The sequence below is a fragment of the Hemitrygon akajei genome, chromosome 25, assembly GCF_048418815.1.
Source record: "Hemitrygon akajei chromosome 25, sHemAka1.3, whole genome shotgun sequence".
Lineage (NCBI taxonomy): Eukaryota > Metazoa > Chordata > Chondrichthyes > Myliobatiformes > Dasyatidae > Hemitrygon > Hemitrygon akajei.
Window position 1 is genome coordinate 37,039,531 of NC_133148.1, and position 19,037 is coordinate 37,058,567.

The 19,037-nt window shown below is 48.5% G+C and overlaps 2 protein-coding genes across 3 annotated transcripts in view; both read right to left on the bottom strand.

Moving 5' to 3' along the window:
* Positions 1-19,037, bottom strand: part of LOC140716524 (interferon regulatory factor 2-binding protein 1-like) — a 377,150-nt gene that overhangs the window by 247,345 nt on the left and 110,768 nt on the right. The gene's annotated exons all lie outside the window — the stretch shown is intronic.
* LOC140716523 (dapper 1-like) overlaps positions 1-19,037 on the bottom strand; it is a 108,258-nt gene that overhangs the window by 13,114 nt on the left and 76,107 nt on the right. Inside the window, exons 2-3 of one of the 2 annotated variants that reach the window (XM_073029329.1) lie at positions 9,602-9,734; positions 916-1,080 (exon numbers count right to left, since the gene is read on the bottom strand). In XM_073029329.1, coding sequence (XP_072885430.1) covers positions 916-1,080; positions 9,602-9,734 — 298 coding nt within the window. The remainder of the gene's footprint in view (positions 1-915; positions 1,081-9,601; positions 9,735-19,037) is intronic. The other variant, XM_073029330.1, reaches the window with a different exon arrangement.

Sequence of the window (19,037 nt, forward strand, 5' to 3'; positions counted from 1 at the left end):
ACTAGAGTCCAGGGTACGACCCCGACCTCCGGCGCTCTCTGCGTGGAGTTTGCACGTTCTCCCTCCGGTTTCCCATGGGTGCTCCGGGCCTCCCCCTACATCCCAAAGTCGAGTGGGTTGATAATTAGCCACTGTGAATTGATCCTGGGGTGTAGGTGATTGGTGGAATCGGGGGTGGGGGGGGAGTGGATGGGATGTCGAGGGGGAACTAGGAGATGAGTGGAAGTGTGTGCTGATGGCTGGTGCAGATTTGCTCAACCGAAGGACCTATTTCTGTGCTGTGGGTCTCTGGGACTCTGCACTCACTGAAGTTAAGTTAGGAGTGGGGAGGAAAGTTTGGTTTACAATCTGGGATACCCTCCCTGAGGGAGCAGGAGAAGCAGGTTTCTTCCGTACAAAACATGCCTTCTTCTGACAGCTGCCTTTAGGAAGGAGGTACAGGGGCCTCAGGACCCACACCACTGGGGTCAGGACCACTGACCACCCCTCAACCATCAGGCTCCTGAACCAGAGGGGATAACTTCACTCAACTCAACACTGAACTGTTGCCACGACCTATGGACTCACTTTCAAGGGCTCTTGCTCTCAATATTTATTTATTATTATTTTTCTTTTTGTATTTGGTCAATTTATTGTCACCTGCACATTGGCTGTCCGTCCATCCTCTTGGGCACGGTCTTTCATTGTGTTTACTGTGAATGCCCGCAAAACAATCTCAGGGTACTTAATGGTGACTTCAATGTACTGTGATAATAAACTTACTTTGAACTTTTAAGTTTTGAAGTTTAATACCAACTTTTTAAGAAGTATCGCAAAAAAATCCTCAATAAATGTCCTCCCACTACTGGGCATTAATACAGTTCCTCAGAGGGACATCCTCAACTCTCCTCCGCTGTTGCCTGGGTTCACACCTACCTAATGATTTGGGTCGTTCATTTGCATAATTAATGCGAGCGTCAGCCAAGCCAAGCCGCGGGTAGTTGCACGCAGCAGAATGAAAGCTGGGGAAGCACTCGGCAAAGATGGAGGCGGAGGAGTCGGAGAGCGCGGGGGACGGGCCCTCGCTGAGCTCATAGAAGCCTGCAGGAAGGAGCAGGGGGGAGAGGGGGTGGAAGGAGGCAGAGAGGAAGGTGGAGGAAGATGGTGGGGGGGGGGGAGTGGAAGGGAAGGGGGGTTGTAGAGAGAGAGAAAAAATCAGCGTGTTAAAGGCGTGGCTCAAACATCAACTTGTAGCAGTCGCGTGGAGTGTGAGCAGATCCGGTCGGCGGTATCGTGTGCTCTCCCCGACCAATCCACACAGAGGTACCTCCAGCATCTCCATCAAAGACCTTCGGGCTTTGCTGGGGTTCATGAGGCTGGTGGGGATGGTCTCTCAGTGTCCAACATGGCGGACCTGGTAGGGACGGGCCTGTCTCTGTGTAACAATGTGGTACTGGACTGTCGGGGGTAGTTTCACCAAGGCATCTTTTACATCCACTGCAGACTCGAGAGCGCAAACTGACATTGCACCTCAACGGTCTCCGGGAGTGCAGGAATCCTTCAGTAGGTGGAGCAGGAATGGGCCTCGGCCTCTCAAGCCTGCTCTACTGTTCAGTATCATTGTGTCTGGTTTGTCCCACCCCTGTGCCCAGATACCCCTTTAACTTCGATACCTCTGTGACTGAACTGAACTGTATTTGACCCAGTGTACTTAGGGGTCAGGAGCAAAGTTTATTTACTCATCTATATATCAATCCAATATTGAACAGGCCCTTCTGGCCCTTCCAGTCCTTATAGCCACCAGTTTGACCCTAGCCTAATCACAGGACAATTTACAATGACCAATTATCCTACCAACCAGAATGTCTTTGGACTGTGGGAGGAAACCGGAGCACCCGGAGGAAACCCACGCGGTCACGGGGAGAACGTACAAACTCCTCACAGGCAGCGGCGGGAATTGAACCTGGGTTGCTGGAACTGTAAAGGGTCGTGCCCGCCTCTACGCCACCGTGCAGCCAATTAAAACCATTTCGTGAACGGCTGAGAGAGGAAGACAGATTTGCATTTCCGTAGCGCCTTCTGTGGTGTTCCCGCATCGCCTGGGAATTCTTTTTTTTTTGGAGGTACAAGAGGCAGCAGATGCTGGAATCACGGCGACAAACAAAATGCTGGACTGACTCAGTGGGTCAGGCAGCATCCGTGAAGGGAAGTGGTCAGTCAAAGTTTCGGGTCATTTGCAAATCCTCGCACTTGTCTGCACTCAATTCCATCTGCCATTTTTCAGTCCGTTTTTCCAGCTGATGCAGATCAATGTTAGCCTTCCTCGCTGTCCACTACACCCCCAATCTTGGTGTCAGCAGCAAATTTGCTGATCCAGTTAACCACGTTATCATCCAGATCATTAATATAGATGACAAACAACACCAATCCTTGTGGCACACTACTAATCACGGGCCTACAGTTAGAGAGGCAACTATCTACGACTCTGGCTTCTCCCATGAAGCCTATGCCTAATTTACTGAATGCTGAATGACTGAAACTTCTTGACCAGCTCCCATGAGGGAGCTTGTCAAATGCCTTCCCAAAGTCCCTGTAGACAATATCCACTGCCTTGCCTTCATCCACTTTCCTGATAGGCATCCGTTAGTCTCGTGAGACCATGGATTTGCGCCTTGGAAGGTTTCCAGGGCGCAGGCCTGGGCAGGGTTATATGGGAGATCGGCAGTTTCCCAAGCTGCAGGCCTTCCCCTCTCCACGCCACCGATGTTGTCCAAGGAAAGGGCACTAGGACCTAAGCAGCTCGGCACCGGTGTCGTCGCAGAGCAATGTGTTGTTAAGTGCCTTTCTCAAGGACACAAACACGCTGCCTCAGCTGAGGCTCGAACCAGTGACCTTCAGATTACTAGTCTGATGCCTTATCCACTAGGCCGCGTGCCAACACAACTTACCTAACAAACTCTATAAGCTTCGTTAGACATGACCTACCACACACAAAGCCACACTGACTATCCTTAATCAGTCCATGTCTATCCAAGTACTTATATATCCAGTCCCTTAGAATACCTTCCGATAACCTTCCCACAACTGATGTCAGGCTCACCGGCCTATAATTTCCTTTTTAAACAGCGGTTTATCCGCCAATCCCCTGGAGCCACCCCTGTCACTAAGGATGATTTAAATATCTCTGAAGGGCCCCGGCAGTTTATACACTTGTCTCCCACGTGGACCAAGGGAGCACCTTGTCAGGTCCTGGGGATTAATCCACCCTGATTTGCCTCAGGGGTAGCAAACACCTCCTCCTCTGTAACCTGTACAAAGTTGAGGCCACTTAGCCTCAGTTCTATAGACACTGCGTCCATCTCCTGAGTAAGCACAGATGCAAAGAATGCATTTAATATCTCCCCCACCTGTTCTGGCTCCACTCATGGGTTACCATTCTGATCTTCCAGGGGACCAATTTTGTCCCTTGCAATCCTTTTGCTCTGAACATATCTGTAGAATCCCTTAGGATTCTCCTTCGCCTTGTCTCCTAGAGCAACTTCATTCCTTCGTTTAGCCTTCCTGATTCGTTTAAGCGTTCTTTTGCATTTCTTATACTCCATAAGCACCTCACTACAGGGTCTACAGGGGTTGTATCGAGAGCATCCTGAGCAGCTGCATCAATAGACAACAGACAATAGGTGCAGAAGTAGACCATTCGGCCCTTCGAGCCTGCACCGCCATTTTGAGATCATGGCTGATCAACTACTATCAATACCCGGTTCCTGCCTTGTCCCCATATCCCTTGATTCCCCTATCCATAAGATACCTATTTAGCTCCTTCTTGAAAGCTTCCAGAGAATTGGCCTCCACTACCTTCCGAGGTAGTGCATTCCAGACCCCCACAACTCTCTGGGAGAAGAAGTTTTTCCTTAACTCTGTCCTAAATGACCTACCCCTTATTCTCAAACCATGCCCTCTGGTACTGGACTCTCCCAGCATCTGGAACATATTTCCTGCCTCTATCTTGTCCAATCCCTTAATAATCTTATATGTTTCAATCAGATCCCCTCTCAATCTCCTTAATTCCACTGTGTACAAGCCCAGTCTCTCTAACCTCTCTGCGTAAGACAGTCCAGACATCCCAGGAATTAACCTCGTGAATCTACGCTGCACTTCCTCTACATCCAGGATGTCCTTCCTTAACCCTGGAGACAAAAACTGTACACAATACTCCTGGTTCGGAAACTGCACCGTCTCGGATCGCAAGACCCTGCAGCGGATAGTGAGGTCAGCTAAGATCATCGGGTTCTCTCTTCCTGCCATCACGGATATTTACACTACACGCTGCATCCGCAAAGGAAACAGCATTATGAAGGACCCCACGCACCCCTCATACAAACTCTTCTCCCTCCTGCCATCTGGGAAAAGGCTCCGAAGCATTCGGGCTCTCACAGCCAGACTATGTAACAGTTTCTTCCCCCAAGCTATCAGACTCCTCAATACCCGAAGCCTGGACTGACACCTTGCCCTATTGTCCTGTTTATTATTTATTGTAATGCCTGCACTGTTTTTGTGCACTTTATGCAGTCCTGTGTAAGTCTGTAGTCTAGTGTAGCTTTCTCTGTGTTGTTTTTTTTTACGTAGTTCAGTCTAGTTTTTGTACTGTGTCATGTAACCCCATGGTCCTGAAAAACGTTGTCTCATTTTTATTGTGTACTGTACCAGCAGTTATGGTCGAAATGACAATAACAGTGACTTGACTTGACTTGACACTTGTCCGTACCCGCTATGCACCTCCTTTTCCTCTGAAAACCAATCGAAAACCAATGTTCCGACCCTGTTATTCTGACGGGCATACAAGCTTTGTACTCTCAAAGTGGAAGGCCTCCCACTTTCCATGTACACCTTTGCCAGAAAACAGCCTGTCCCAATCCACACTTGCCAGATCATTTCTGATACTGTCAAAATTGGCCTTTCTCCAATTTAGAATGTTGTATGATTTGAGCAATCATGGTCTTTCCATGCCCACGATGGTTCTTGGTGAATTTTTTTATACAGGTGTCTTGCAATTGCCGCCTTCTGGGTGTTATCAACACTCTTCGGAGATGGTCTGCCTGGCACCAGTGGTCACGAAACCAGGTCTTGTGATATTCACCACCTGCCCCCTTGGCTTCACGTGACCCTGATCGGGGGCTAAGCAGGTGCTACACCTTGTCCAAGAGTGACCTACAGGCTAGCGGAGGGAAGGAGTGCCTTACACCTCCTTTGGTAGAAGAGGGGCAGGAATGGGTTAGAAGGAGGGAGAAAGGGGATGGAGGGGGCAGCACATCTCCTGAAACTGGAGAATCTAATGCTTAGACTGTTTTGCTGCGGAGAACCCAAGCAGAAAACGAGTCTTTCTCTGGTTTGCGGTGGAGTTATTTCTAACGCGTTTACGCAAAGAACAAACACAAATTAAAGAGATAAAAGGAGAGGAAAATGGGGATAATTAGGCAGGAAGGTCGAGAGACAGGAAAACAAAGAGATAAGGGGCGACACTTCTACAGATATACTGTGGAGAGCATTTTAACTGGCTGCATCACCGTCTGGTATGGCTGGGGGGAAGGAGGGGACTACTGCACAGGATCGAAGTAAGATGCAGAAAGTTGTGAACTCTGTCAGCTCCATCTGGGCCCCAACCTCCGTAGAACCCAGGACATCCTCAAAAAGGCAGCATCCATCATTAAGGACCCCCATCACCCAGGACATCCCCTCTTCTCATTGCTACCATCAGGGAGGAGGTACAGGAGCCTGAAGGCCCACACACTCAATGATTCAGGAACAGCTTCTTCCCCTCTGATGTCTGATTTCTGAATGGACATCGAACCCATGAACACTACCACACTTTTATATATACTGTAATTCACAGTTTTTATTAATAGGCACTACTGCTGCTTAACAACGAATTTCACAAGATATACCAGTGATACTAACCCCGATTCTGGTTCTAAGCAGAGGAAGTGACACTGACAGCGAGACGGAGTGGGGAATGCAGAGAGGAATGAAGCAAGCCAGATGTGAGAAGCCAAGATAATTATAGAGGCAGACAAAGCAAAATGAAAACCTGAAACTCAGGGAAATAGGGAAAGAAAGCTGACTGAAAGCTGGAACTAAATCGATAAACAATCAGTGTCGGTCTATAACCTCCTTGTGCCAAGAAGAGGCCACCCTCAGGGTGGAGGAGCAACACCACAAACCCCATCTTGGGAACCTCCACCCTGATGGCATGAATATTGATTTCTCCTCCCTGTAAAATAATCCACACTCCCCCCCCCCCACCATCCTCTATACCCCACTCTCACCTACCTCCTCCTGGGTCCCCTCCTGCTTCCCTTTCTCCAATGGTCCACTCTCCTCTCCTGTCAGATTCCTTCCTCTCCGGCCCTTGACCTTTCCCACCCACCTGGCTTCACCTCTCACCCTCCAGCCATCCTCCTTCCCTCCCCCGCCCCCGCCCCCCCACCACTTTATTCTGGCATCTTCCTTCGCGGTGACGAAGGGCCTCGGCCCGAAACGTCGACTGTTTATCCTTTCCCGTGGATGTTGCCTGACCCGCTGAGCTCCTCCGGCATCTTGTGTGCGTGTTGCTGGTCAGACATCGGTGTCCCTGACAGGGAGCCCATGTGGGAAAATCTATCAGGAGGAATTTCAAGGCACAGAAATCAAACACTAACCCCAAACTGACCTCAACCCCCTGACTTGCGACGTTGTGTATCTCCAGAATGAACATCTGGAAACGATCTTTTTTTTTTTCAACAAATCTAGACAGATTTGCTGGGTGTTTTCGGTTCAGTTACTGGAGCTGCTTTTCTAAATTTATTTATTTAGCGATGCAAGGCAGAACGGGGCCTTCCGGCCCAAGGAGCAGCCCACACATTTAACCCTGTCCTAATCACGGGGCACTTTACAATGACCAACTACCTTACTAACCGGTACATCTTTGGAATCTGGGAGGAAACCAGAGCACCCGGAGGAGACCGACTTGCAGATGCCACCAGAACTGAATGCTGAAATCCGACACCCCAAGCCGTAATGGCTTCATGTTAACTGTTACGATACCGGTGCCAACGGGAAATCCCGGCGGGTGACCACATGTCCGGGAATGAAATGGTTATCGTACGAAGAATGTTTGACGGCTCTGGGTTCGTACTCACCGAAATTCAGAAGGATGAGGGGGGAATCTCATTGAAAACCTTCGAATGTTAGAGAGAGTAGATGTGGAAAGGATGTTTCCCATGGTGGGAGAGTCTAGGACAAGAGGGCACAGCCTCAGGATAGTGGGGCATCCATTTAAAATGGAGATGCAGAGAAATTTCTTTAGCCAGAGGGTGGTGAATTTGTGGAATTTGTTGCCAGAGGCAGCTGTGGAAGCCAGGTCGTTGTGTGTGTTTGATTGATAGGTTCTTGATTGGACACAGCATCAAAGATTACGGGGAGAAGGCTGGGGAGTGGGGCTGAGGAGGGGAAAAAAAGATCAGCCATGATTGAATGATGGAGCAGACTCGATGGGCTGAATGGCCTAATTCTGCTCCTATGTCTTATGATCTTATGGAATTGAGGTGGACAGCGATCTGGTGTAAAACTCACAAAACTCCCTCCAAGAATTAGTCACAGGGATAGTTAGAGGCACTGTGGCTTTGGTAACTAAGACTTCTATATATATTTCTTATTATCATTTATATTATGTATCGTTCCACACTGCGGTCACAAAACAACATGACGTGCATTCAGTGGGCACTTTATTAGGTAAACCCGCTCGTTAGTGCAAATATCTAATCAGCCAATCACATGCCAGCAGCTCAGCACATAAAAGCATGCAGACATGGCCAAGAGGTTCAGTTGTCACCCAGCCCAAACATCAGAATGGGGAAGAAACATGATCTAATTGACTTTGCTGGTGCCAGATGGGGTGGTCTGAGTATCTGAGAAACTGCTGATCTCCTGGGATCTTCACGCACAACAGTCACTAGAGTTTACAGAGGATGGTGGAAGTAAACAATATTGCACTGGTGCTTACAGAGAATGGTGTGAAAAATGCCTTGGTAATGAGAGAGGTCAGAGGAGAGTGGCCAGATTGGTTCAAGCTGACAGGAAGGTGACAGTAACTGAAATAACCACGTGTTCTCTCAGAGGAACATCTCTGAACATACAACACATCAAACCTTGAAGTGGACAGGCTACAGCAGCAGAAGACCATGAACAAAAACTCAATGGCCACTTTACTAGGTACAGAATTGGCTACTGAGTGTACATCAGTGATAATAAACCTGATTCTGATCATTTATTTAATGACAGGCATGTAACTGGGCAATCCCCAGTTTAACCCTAGTCACCGGTTAATTTACCATAACCAATTAAACCTACCAACTGGTACGTCTTTGGACCGGGTGAAGAAAATAAACCAAAACGATTCCACTTAACCTATTGTACTTAACCTAGGGAGAACGTACAAACTCCTTACAGGCAGTGGTGGGAATTGAACCCGGGTTGCTGGTACTGTAAACCGTTGTGCTAACCACTATGCTACCATGCCACCCCCTAATATAGCAGGGAATAGGCTCTTCCAGTCCTTCGAGTCATGCCTCTCAGCAGTCCCCTGATTTAACCCTAGCCTAATCACAGGACAAGTTACAATGACCGATTAACCTACCAACTGGTACGTCTTTGGACTGTGGGAGGAAACCAGAGCACCCGGAGGAAACCCATGCGGACGCGGGGAGAACGTACAAACCCCTCACAGGCGGCAGCGGGAATTGAACCCTGGGCGCCGGCGCTGGAAAATGTACTAACCACTGCTCGTCATCTTTTTCTCTTTTGCTTGTGAGTACTATTTTCCTCAGAAAATGAACCAAAACGAATCCACTTAACCTGTTCCCCTTCATGTGGTCACATGGTTCACCCCGCCAAGCAGCTGAGGGAGTCAGATTCAGCGCTCCCAGTATCCGGCAGTAAGAAACTGGTGTGTGATCAAAGGCTAATTGTTAAACCAGACCACGGCCAGCCTGCACACACAATGAGCAAAGACATACAAATAATCTCCCCTGGATGCTGGAGGGGTATGCAGTCTGGCCAGAGAGTTAGACAGAAATCCTTCGAGTCTAGAAAGGAGAAAGGACAGTAATATCATGAATGACCCCACCCTCCCCGCCCACGGACTGTTTGTCCCACTCCCATCAAGAAGGAGACACCCATGCTGGGACAACCAGACTCAATAACAGTTACTTTCCCCAAACAGGCTGATCAACACCTCCACCCACTAACTCCACCACTACTTCAATATTTCCTGTCAGCGTCACCTTATGTACAGATACTCCTGTGCCTAGCGTCACTTTACGGTCGTACAATCAATTTATAAGCTATCTTATGTATTTATATCTATCGTGTTTTTTTAATTACTGTGTTCTTTATCTTATTGTGGGTTTTTTTTCGATCCGGAGTAACAATTATTTTGTTCTCCTTTCCACTTGCGTGCTGGAAATGACATTAAACAGTCTTGAATCTTGAAACTTGACAAGGTAATCTTGTAAACGTTTAAATCACGCCTATGATGGAAGAAGCCGTGCCCTTTCACACCGCCTCTATGTGCCCCGCTCTCCCTTACCTGAGCTCGGGCGACTGTCGATCTCTGGCTCCCCCCCTGGAGTCTGCGACACATCGAGTCGGAGTTCGCTGACTTGCCTCTCCAGCTGCTGGAGGGGGCTGAGGAAAGCGAGTTCTTGGCGCCTCAGCCCATTCTACCGGCGGTTGATGAGAAGGAAGAACGGGGGAGAAAGACCAGGCGTTAGTCATGGTGTCGTCATTGAGATTAACATGAAGATTAACTTTATTGACCGCATACACATTGAAGTAGAAAGTGAAATGCGAGATTTGCGTCAATGACCAACTAACAATAGTACACATGTACCCACCGTCATCTCTTCTGTACCAAGAAAGTTCAAAGTACATTGCACGACTTGAGATTCATCAGACAGACATACTTTATTGATCCCGAGGGAAATTGGGTTTCGTTACAGTCGCACCAACCAAGAATAGTGTAGAAATATAGCAATATAAAACCATAAATAATTAAATAATAATAAGTAAATTATGCCAAGTGGAAATAAGTCCAGGACCAGCCTATTGGCTCAGGGTGTCTGACACTCCGAGGGAGGAGTTGAAAAGTTTGATGGCCACAGGCAGGAATGACTTCCTATGATGCTCAGTGTTGCATCTCGGTGGAATAAGTCTCTGGCTGAATGTACTCCTGTGCCTAACCAGTACATTATGGAGTGGATGGGAGACATTGTCCAAGATGGCATGCAACTTGGACAGCATCCTCTTTTCAGACACCACCGTCAGAGAGTCCAGTTACACCCCCACAACATCACTGGCCTTACGAATGAGTTCATTGATTCTGTTGGTGTCTGCTACCCTCAGCCTGCTGCCCCAGCACACAACAGCAAACATGATAGCACTGGCCACCACAGACTCATAGAACATCCTCAGCATTGTCCAGCAGATGTTAAAGGACCTCAGTCTCCTCAGGAAGCAGAGACAGCTCTGACCCTTCTTGTAGACAACCTCAGTGTGCTTTGACCAGTCCAGTTTATTGTCAATTCGTATCCCCAGGTATTTGTAATCCTCCACCATGTCCACACTGACCCCTTGGATGGAAACAGGGGTCACCGGTGCCTTAGCCCTCCTCAGGTCCACCACCAGCTCCTTAGTCTTTTTCACATTAAACTGCAGATGATTCTGCTCACACCATGTGACAAAGTTTCCCACCATAGCCCTGTACTCCGCCTCATCTCCCGTGCTGATGCATCCAACTATGACAGAGTCATCAGAAAACTTCTGAAGATGGCAAGACTCTGTGTTGTAGTTGAAGACTAAGGTGTAGATAGTAAAGAGAAAGGGAGATAGGACAGTCCCCAGTGCTGCTGACCACTCTGTCTGACACACAGTGTTGCAAGCGCACGTACTGTGGTCTGCCAGTCAGGTAATCAATAATCCATGACACCAGGGAAGCATCCACCTGCATCACTGTCAGCTTCTCACCCAACAGAGCAGGGCGGATGGAGAAGTCAAAAATCATGACCCTCACAGTGCTCGCCGGCTTGTCCAGGTGGGCATAGACACGGTTCAGCAGGTAGACGATGGCATTCTCAACTCCTAGTCAGAGCTGGTAGGCGAACTGGAGGGGGTCTAAGTGTGGCCTAACCATAGGCCGGAGCTGCTCTAGGACAAGTCTCTCCAGGGTCTTCATGATGTGGGAGGTCAGTGTCACCGGTCTGTAGTCATTGGAGCTACTGGAGTGCGGCGGCGTCTTTGGTACAGGAACAAGGCAGCACGTCTTCCACAGCACAGGAACCCTCTGGAGACTCAGGCAGCCATGAAACAAAGAAACCCAAAAGAACCCATGAAAAAAAAGACCGCTGGACATCCATTGTGCAGAGAGAGATCAAAAAAAACTAATCATGCAATCGATAACCGGAAGCAAATTGCGTTCTGTAGACCACAGAGATATTCTGAGACCCATAGTCCAGCACAGAGCCGTATAAACGTGGTGGAGCAGCAAGCTGAACAAGCCCGTCACTCGCCTTGGCTCCTAACATAGCCTGCCCTAAAATTATTAACCCTTTGGAATGTCAGAATCAGCATCAGGTTTGATATCACCGGCGTAGGTCTTGAAATTTGTTGATATGGCAACAGTACAATGCAGTACATAATAATCAAAATGTGAATTACAGTAAGTATATATACATTAAATTGTTCAATTAAATAAAAAAGATAAATAAAAAAGTAGTGAGGCTGTGTTCCTGGGTTCAATGTCCATTCAGAAATCAGGTGGCGGAGGGGAAGAAGCTGTTCCTGAATCGTTGAGTGTGTGCCCCCTTCCTGATGGTAGCAACGAGAACAAGGCACGTCCTGAGTGATGGAGGTCCTATAGTGGAGCCTTCTTTTTGAAGATGTCCTGGATGTTGGGGAGGCTAGTGCCCATGATGGCGCTGACTGAGTTCACAGCTTTCTGCAGGCTTTTTTTTAACTCCGTAGAAACCTCACCCCCCCACCCCCCAACCTCCCATGCAGACAGTTAGAGTGCTCTCCACAGAACTTCTGAAGAAACCTGTGAGTGTCTTTGGACATCCCAAATCTCCCCAAACCCCTAACGAAATTTGCCGTAGCCGCCGTCCTGCCTTCCTCATAATTGCGTTGATGTGTTGGACCCAGGAGAGATCCTCAGAGAGGTTGGCACCCAGGTACTTGAAATTGCCCACCCTTTCCACTGCTGATCCCTCGATGAGGACTGTAAGAGGAAACCAGGCCACCAGGAGGTCATGGGGGAACATACAGAATCCTTACAAACGGCAGCTGGAACTTAATGCCGATCTGACAAATGGCAAGGTAAAGATTACGCTAACCACGATGCTACCTTGCCACGTCCAAGAAGACAAATCAATGGAAGAACTGTACCAGTATCTCCAAACAAAAACACGGTGGAGTTTAACCTTCTATTGCAGTTATGATTGCCAAGGTACTTTACAGAGTCACCCTTGCACTTAATTGACATAGTCCTTATTTGGAAAGAATAGCTTTTGGTTTCTGCAACCCTGATTTGAAATTTGACTCCTCCCTCTGGTTCCCAGCCCCACAGACCAGCGACATCAACATTTGCTTCCGGGTGCAAAGAACAGGCTCTGTCTATGCCAGTGGTGTGGAGGTTGAAAGAGTTGGGATCTTCGTGTTCCTAGATCTGAGCATCCATCTCACTGCTCTCAGACTCCTGAACAGACCTTTTGTACTATAAGGTGGAACTCTTAGCCTCACAATCTGCCTTGTTATGATTTTGCACTCTATCGTTTAACTGCACTGCAGTTTCTTGGTGGGGTGTCCAGGGAGGGGTATAACCTTGGATGAAAGGGCTTGTCGTGTCCATTCTGGGACAGCTCACTCACCTTTGGCCCCCACCCGAAACTCAGCTCTCACCCGCGGCTCCGAGTAGCTGTTTGCACGCGACAGTGACCACACCCCGGTACACGGCTACGAGAGGCGGGCTAAACCAGGTGAGGGTGGCCGGTGGGCCTCACACCCCGGGGAGATAGGGACACGTCTGTCCTAGCGTGCCAAGTCAGCTCGGGTGGACTGGGTAGATGAGATCTACAGTGAGATCCGACAGGAGTGTGGTTCAGTGCTCCGCGGAGCTGGAAGGGCTTGACAATTCTCAGAAGAAGTCGTGGTCATCCAGTGCAACCAAGGAAGACCCCATTTTGTGACGCTTGTTCCTACCACTGGACCTGAGGTCGAGAGAGTGGAACTGCCCCAGTGAAATGGCTTTTCCACTTTAAAAACCTTCCCACACAGATTTCCCGTCACCATCACCGTCCGACATGATGGATGACCACCACTTTATCGGTAGCTTTTACCCTTTATGCTGCATCGTTCTTTCACCTTGTTCGACCTCAATGCTCTGTGTGATGATCTGATCTGTATGAACGGTGTGCAAGGCAGGATTTTTTGGTTTTGTCTCAGCTCATTACCACGAATAAACCAACTCCAAGCCGAAACCCAGAAACCTGAAGCTGAAACTCCAAAAGCTGAGGGAGTGCCCCACTGTTAGAAGGGAGCTCCTTCAGTGAAGCGTGTAGGCCGCTGGCCTATGATTACCAATAATGCTTTGCAACAAGCCATGTTTTTGTGTGAGATGCGGTTGCTATGGGAGCCGAGCACACGAAAAGCTCCCACAAATGATTGATTTCAGGCATTTGTAGTGGGAGGGTCAATAGACAATAGACAATAAGTGCAGGAGTAGGCCATTTGGCCCTTCGAGCCAGCACCGCCATTCACTGTGATCATGGCTGATCATCCACAATCAGTGCCCCGTTCCTGCCTTCTCCCCATATCCCTTGACTCCGCTATCTTTAAGAGCTCTATCTAACTCTTTCTTGAAAGCATCCAGAGAATTGACCTCCACTGCCTTCTGAGCAGAGCATTCCACAGATCCACAACTCTCTGGGTGAAAAAGTTTTTCCTGAACTCCATTCTAAATGGCCTACCCCCTTATTCTTAAGGGGTCCATTGATCAGGAGATTACCGGGGGTGGGGGGCATCCTGCTCTTTTATAAGAGCACCAGAACAAAGTTAACAAAGTTAATTATTCTATGTTGACTGAGGGCAGGGGACCTGTAAAAAAATCAGTTGCACCCTACCGATCTCTGGGCAAACCATCAGAGTTCAAATCTGTGGAAGTTGTTGCCACATGCAGCTGTGGAGGCCGGGTCGTTGGGTGTATTTAAGGCAGACATTGGTAGGTTCTTGATTGGACATGACATCGAAGGTTACAGGGAGAAGGCTGGGAACTGGAGTTGAGGAGGAGATAGAAAAAAGGATCAGCCATGATTGAATGGCGGAGGAGACTCAAAGGCCTAATTCTGCTCCTATGTCTTATGGTCTAATCATAGGGCAATTTACAATGATCAATTAATCTACCAACCAGCATGTCTTTGGAAACCAGAGCACCCGGAGGAAACCCACACAGTCACGGGGAGAACGTACAAACTCCTCACAGGCAGCGGTGGGAATTGAACCTGGGGCCTCCTGTACTGTAAAGTGTTGCCGGCGCCTCCTGTACTATGCTAACATGCCGCCCCAGAGAGCTATGTGACTTATCTCCTAGTCGAACGGTTCACCGCCCAGCTCACAGGCACGGAGACTGTGTCCGCTCTGTGCTGATGGAACATCTAACCATCGACCCTCAGGACAGGAGTGAATTAAAGATGGAGGGTGGGGGTGGATATGCTAGATAGTGAGCTTAGCGAGAGAAAACAAAAGAAAAAGAACTGACTGCCGGGCCTTCAGGGCCATCTGTCTCTCCCTGTCGCATGTATTGTGTTGGGGGGTCAAAATTCAAAACGTATCCTTACTAATTAGCAAAGGGAAACCAATTTTCGGCACAGCTTTCACGCAGCTGCTGGTTTCTGTGATGTCAACAGTCTTGTCTCCATCCAGTCGAATTAAATCACTATGGACACGGCATGTCACATGACCATCACCAGTAGGCCCGAGGATAGGCCAAGGCCTGACTAAGAATCAGGGTCACAAGTCAAGCTCATCAATCTTGTCTGTCTTTATGCCAATTTGTCAGGAAGCCTATTATTATTTCTTCACGATGCTGAAAGATTTGGTGTATTTCAGTTTCAACTGACTTTGGGGTGCTTCTTAAAATAAAATCTTGGTTTTCAGTCAGCAGGCCCTGCCTCCTCTCTCACCCATTCTAACTCACGGAGAAAGCTGGGATCAGAGTCAAAGCCATTGATCGGGGCCGATGAAAGATTACTGACAAGGTTAACTGTTCAGGGAGTTAAAATAGAGTGAAACTTGGATTTTTTTTATCTGTTAACTTTTCAAGAACTGCTCATCACAGGGGCGATCAGCGCTTACTGCTCATCCCTAACGACCTTTAAGAAAATACCGGTAAAGCCACTTACAGCTAATTGGCTTACCAGGTCATTTCAAAGGGCAATTGAAAAGCACCATACTTCATGTGGGCCTAGGCCCAACAAGGCAAGGACAGCACCTAGCCTTCCTTGACATACACCAGTTAACCAGATGAGTTTTTACATGTCACAACTGCTCTGCCCGTGACCACAAGAAACTGCTGAGTGTTAAGCATGTGGCTCAATATATCAAGGACACCAGCCTCGTCTCCATGGTTTCAGGTAAGACCTCCTGCTGACTCGACGTGTGAGAGAAACCTGGAGCACTGAGAAAGCCTACAGCACAATACAGGCCCTTCGGCCCACAAAGCTGTGCTGAACATGTCCCTACCTTAGAACTACCTAGGCTTAAGGCTGATTTATACTTGTGTGTCGCACCTATGCCGTAGGTTCAATGTACCCTACGCCGTACCCCATGCTGTAGGGTGATGTGCACCTCCCCAAAAAAGTAACTCATACGTCACGGCGATGCAGACCACAACAACTGTGATTGGTTCGCTTGGTAGCATCAGATTTCCTCCAATGCTTTTCCGGTTGCTTCTTCTCCGCCATGTCTGTACACCGATGCGAAATAGATGAATCAAATCATCAAATCTACCTGCCGGCACGCGAAAATGTTTGAAATGCATTTTCTCGTCCATGTCTTTCACGAAGAAACTCAACACAGTGGCATAGAAACCCCACCGCCAACTAGCATTCTGGCGCACACCAACATGAGCTCGCTACGGCGTAGAGCGAAGCAGAAGTGAAAATCAGGGCTATGGTGTAGCCCGTACGCACAAGTATAAATCAGCCTTTACCCAGAGCCCTCTATTTTTCTAAGCTCCACGTATCCATCCAGGAGTCTCTTAAAAGACCCTATCGTTTCCGCCTCCACCACCGTCACCGGCAGCCCATTCCACACACTCACCACTCTCTGTGTAAAAAACTTACCCCTGACATCTCCTCTGTACCTACTCCCCAGCACCTTAAAACTATTCCCTCTCGTGCCAGCCACTTCAGCCCTGGGGAAAAGCCTCTGACTATCCACACGGTCAATGTCTCTCATCATCTTATACACCTCCATCAAGTCACCTCTCATCCTCCGTCGCTCCAAGGAGAAAAGGCCGAATTCACTCAAACTATTCTCATAAGGCATGCTCCCCAATCCAGGCAACACCCTTGTAAATCTCCTCTGCAGCCCTCCCACGTTCCCCACCCCGCAGCAAGGCAACCAGAACCGAGCACAGTACCCCAAGTGGGGAGCCATCTGATTTCTGAATGGACGTTGAAACCATGAGTACTACCTCACCACTTTTTTCTCTCCATTTGCAGTACTTATTTAATTTAACTTTTGTTATAGATACTTCTTACAGTAATTTACAGCTATTATTGCAACGTACTTCTGCCGCATGACAACAGGGTTCATGACGTCTGCTGGAGCTATGCCATGGATTTTAAACCTGATTCTGATTCTGATTTTGACCCCCAAAGGGTGGCGGAAAACCCCCCCCCAGGTACCTCGTCTTGCTCCGGCAACTGCTCCGCACAGGGCTGCAGAGCGTGCGGTCACTGCTCCGCACGCCACAGGAAGCAGCCTCCCCCGCCATCGACTCTGTCCTTACTTCTCGCCACCTCGGTAAAGCAGCCGGCAAAATCAGTGACCCCTCCCACCCCAGTCATTCTCTCTTCTCCCTTCCCCACCCACCATCGGGCAAAAGATCCAGAAGCCCGAGACCAGGCTCAAGGACAGCTTCTGCCGATCTATCTAGTACCCCTCTATCACCGCTACTTTTTGTAGGATTTTACGTTCAAGGCCATAGGTGTTTCAATACCAGGCTCTGTAAGACCCAGTTAGATAGATCTATCTTTCACACCTCTATCAAGTCACCGCTCTTCCTCCTAAACTCCAAGGAGAAAAGATGTTGATTTTTTACCTGGCTCGCTGGGAAGTTTTATGTGGAATATGAACAATGATATAAGTCACAAAGAATTCAACAAGAGATTCAACAAGATCCTGATAGTTGAGGGGGTGGTAACTGTTCCTGACCCTGGTGGTGTAAGTCCTGAGGCTCCTGTACTTTCTATCTGATGGCAGCAGCGAGAAGAGAGAATGGCCTGGGTGGTGGGGGGTCCCCAATGATGGACGCTGCTTTCCTACGACAGCGTTTCATGTAGGTGTGCTCAATAGTGGGGTATTATCCACTATTTTTTGTAAGATTTTCCATTCAAGGGCATTGGCGTTTCTGTACCAGGCCGTGATGACACAGTTAGATAGATCTATAACGTACAACTCTATCAAGTCAACTCTCACTTCTCCGAAGCTCCAGAGAGAAAAGTCCCTGTTTGTTCTTTTTTTCAACCTGGTCCACTGGGAAGTTTCACATGTAATTTGAATGACAAAACAAACCACAGCCAAAAATTTCCGCATGAGATGGAACAAAAAGCAGGAGGGACACTGCAGAGGGTGCAGAGAGGATTCACAAGGACTTTGCCTGGATTGGAGCAGTTCAGTTAGAAGGAAGCTGAGGTTGCCTTCCCAGTGGTAGAGGAGTCTGACGGGTGCCTTTTTCCCCTTGATAGGGACATTTAAGACAGGAGGTCAGATATTTAAGCGAAGAGTGAGGAGGCTAAAGGTGAATACATGTAGGCTTTATCCCCTCAGTTTGAGTGAGACTAGAACTCTACACAACGGCATGGTAGAGTAGTGGTTAGCACAGGACGCTGCCTAGGTTAGAGAGGGTGCAGAGGAGATTCACCAGGATGCTGCCTGGATTAGTGTCATGGTCCCGATCGTTAATTCCTATCTTGCTCCTAATTTCCTTTGATATTGCCACGGTTCTGACCATTAATTTCCCAGTTGCTTCTAATTCGCTTTGATGACGGCACACCTGGTTTCCATTAGGACCTGCAGTTTAAGAACTCCGGCGTCACAACCACTAGTTGCCAGTTCGTTGGTCTTCTTCCTGTGAGATAACTACTTTTCCCGACTGCTTAGAACTGCTTGTTCTAAGTTTAGCTCCAGTTTCTAGGTTTACCCATGAGACTCCATCTCTCTGAGTCAAGTCTCCGTGTCAAGGCTCCATATCAGCTCCGTGTCAAGATACCTCCTGTTTGCTGTTTGGCGTTTACACCCGTGTAAGCATCCTAATTCAATCTCCGTGCCTGTGTCCTGCACTTGGGTTCACTTCTTTCGCTCATTGCAACAAATAGAGAGGGCACAGGGGAGATTCACCAGGATGTTGCCTGGATTAGAGAGGGTGCAGAGGAGATTCACCAGGATGCTGCCTGGATTAGAGAGGGTGCAGAGGAGATTCACCAGGATGCTGCCTGGATTACAGAGGGTGCAGAGGAGATTGACCAGGATGCTGCCTGGATTAGAGAGGGTGCAGAGGAGATTGACCAGGATGCTGCCTGGATTAGAGAGGGTGCAGAGGAGATTCACCAGGATGCTGCCTGGATTAGAGAGGGTGCAGAGGAGATTCACCAGGATGCTGCCTGGATTAGAGAGGGTGCAGAGGAGATTGACCAGGATGCTGCCTGGATTAGAGAGGGTGCAGAGGAGATTCACCAGGATGCTGCCTG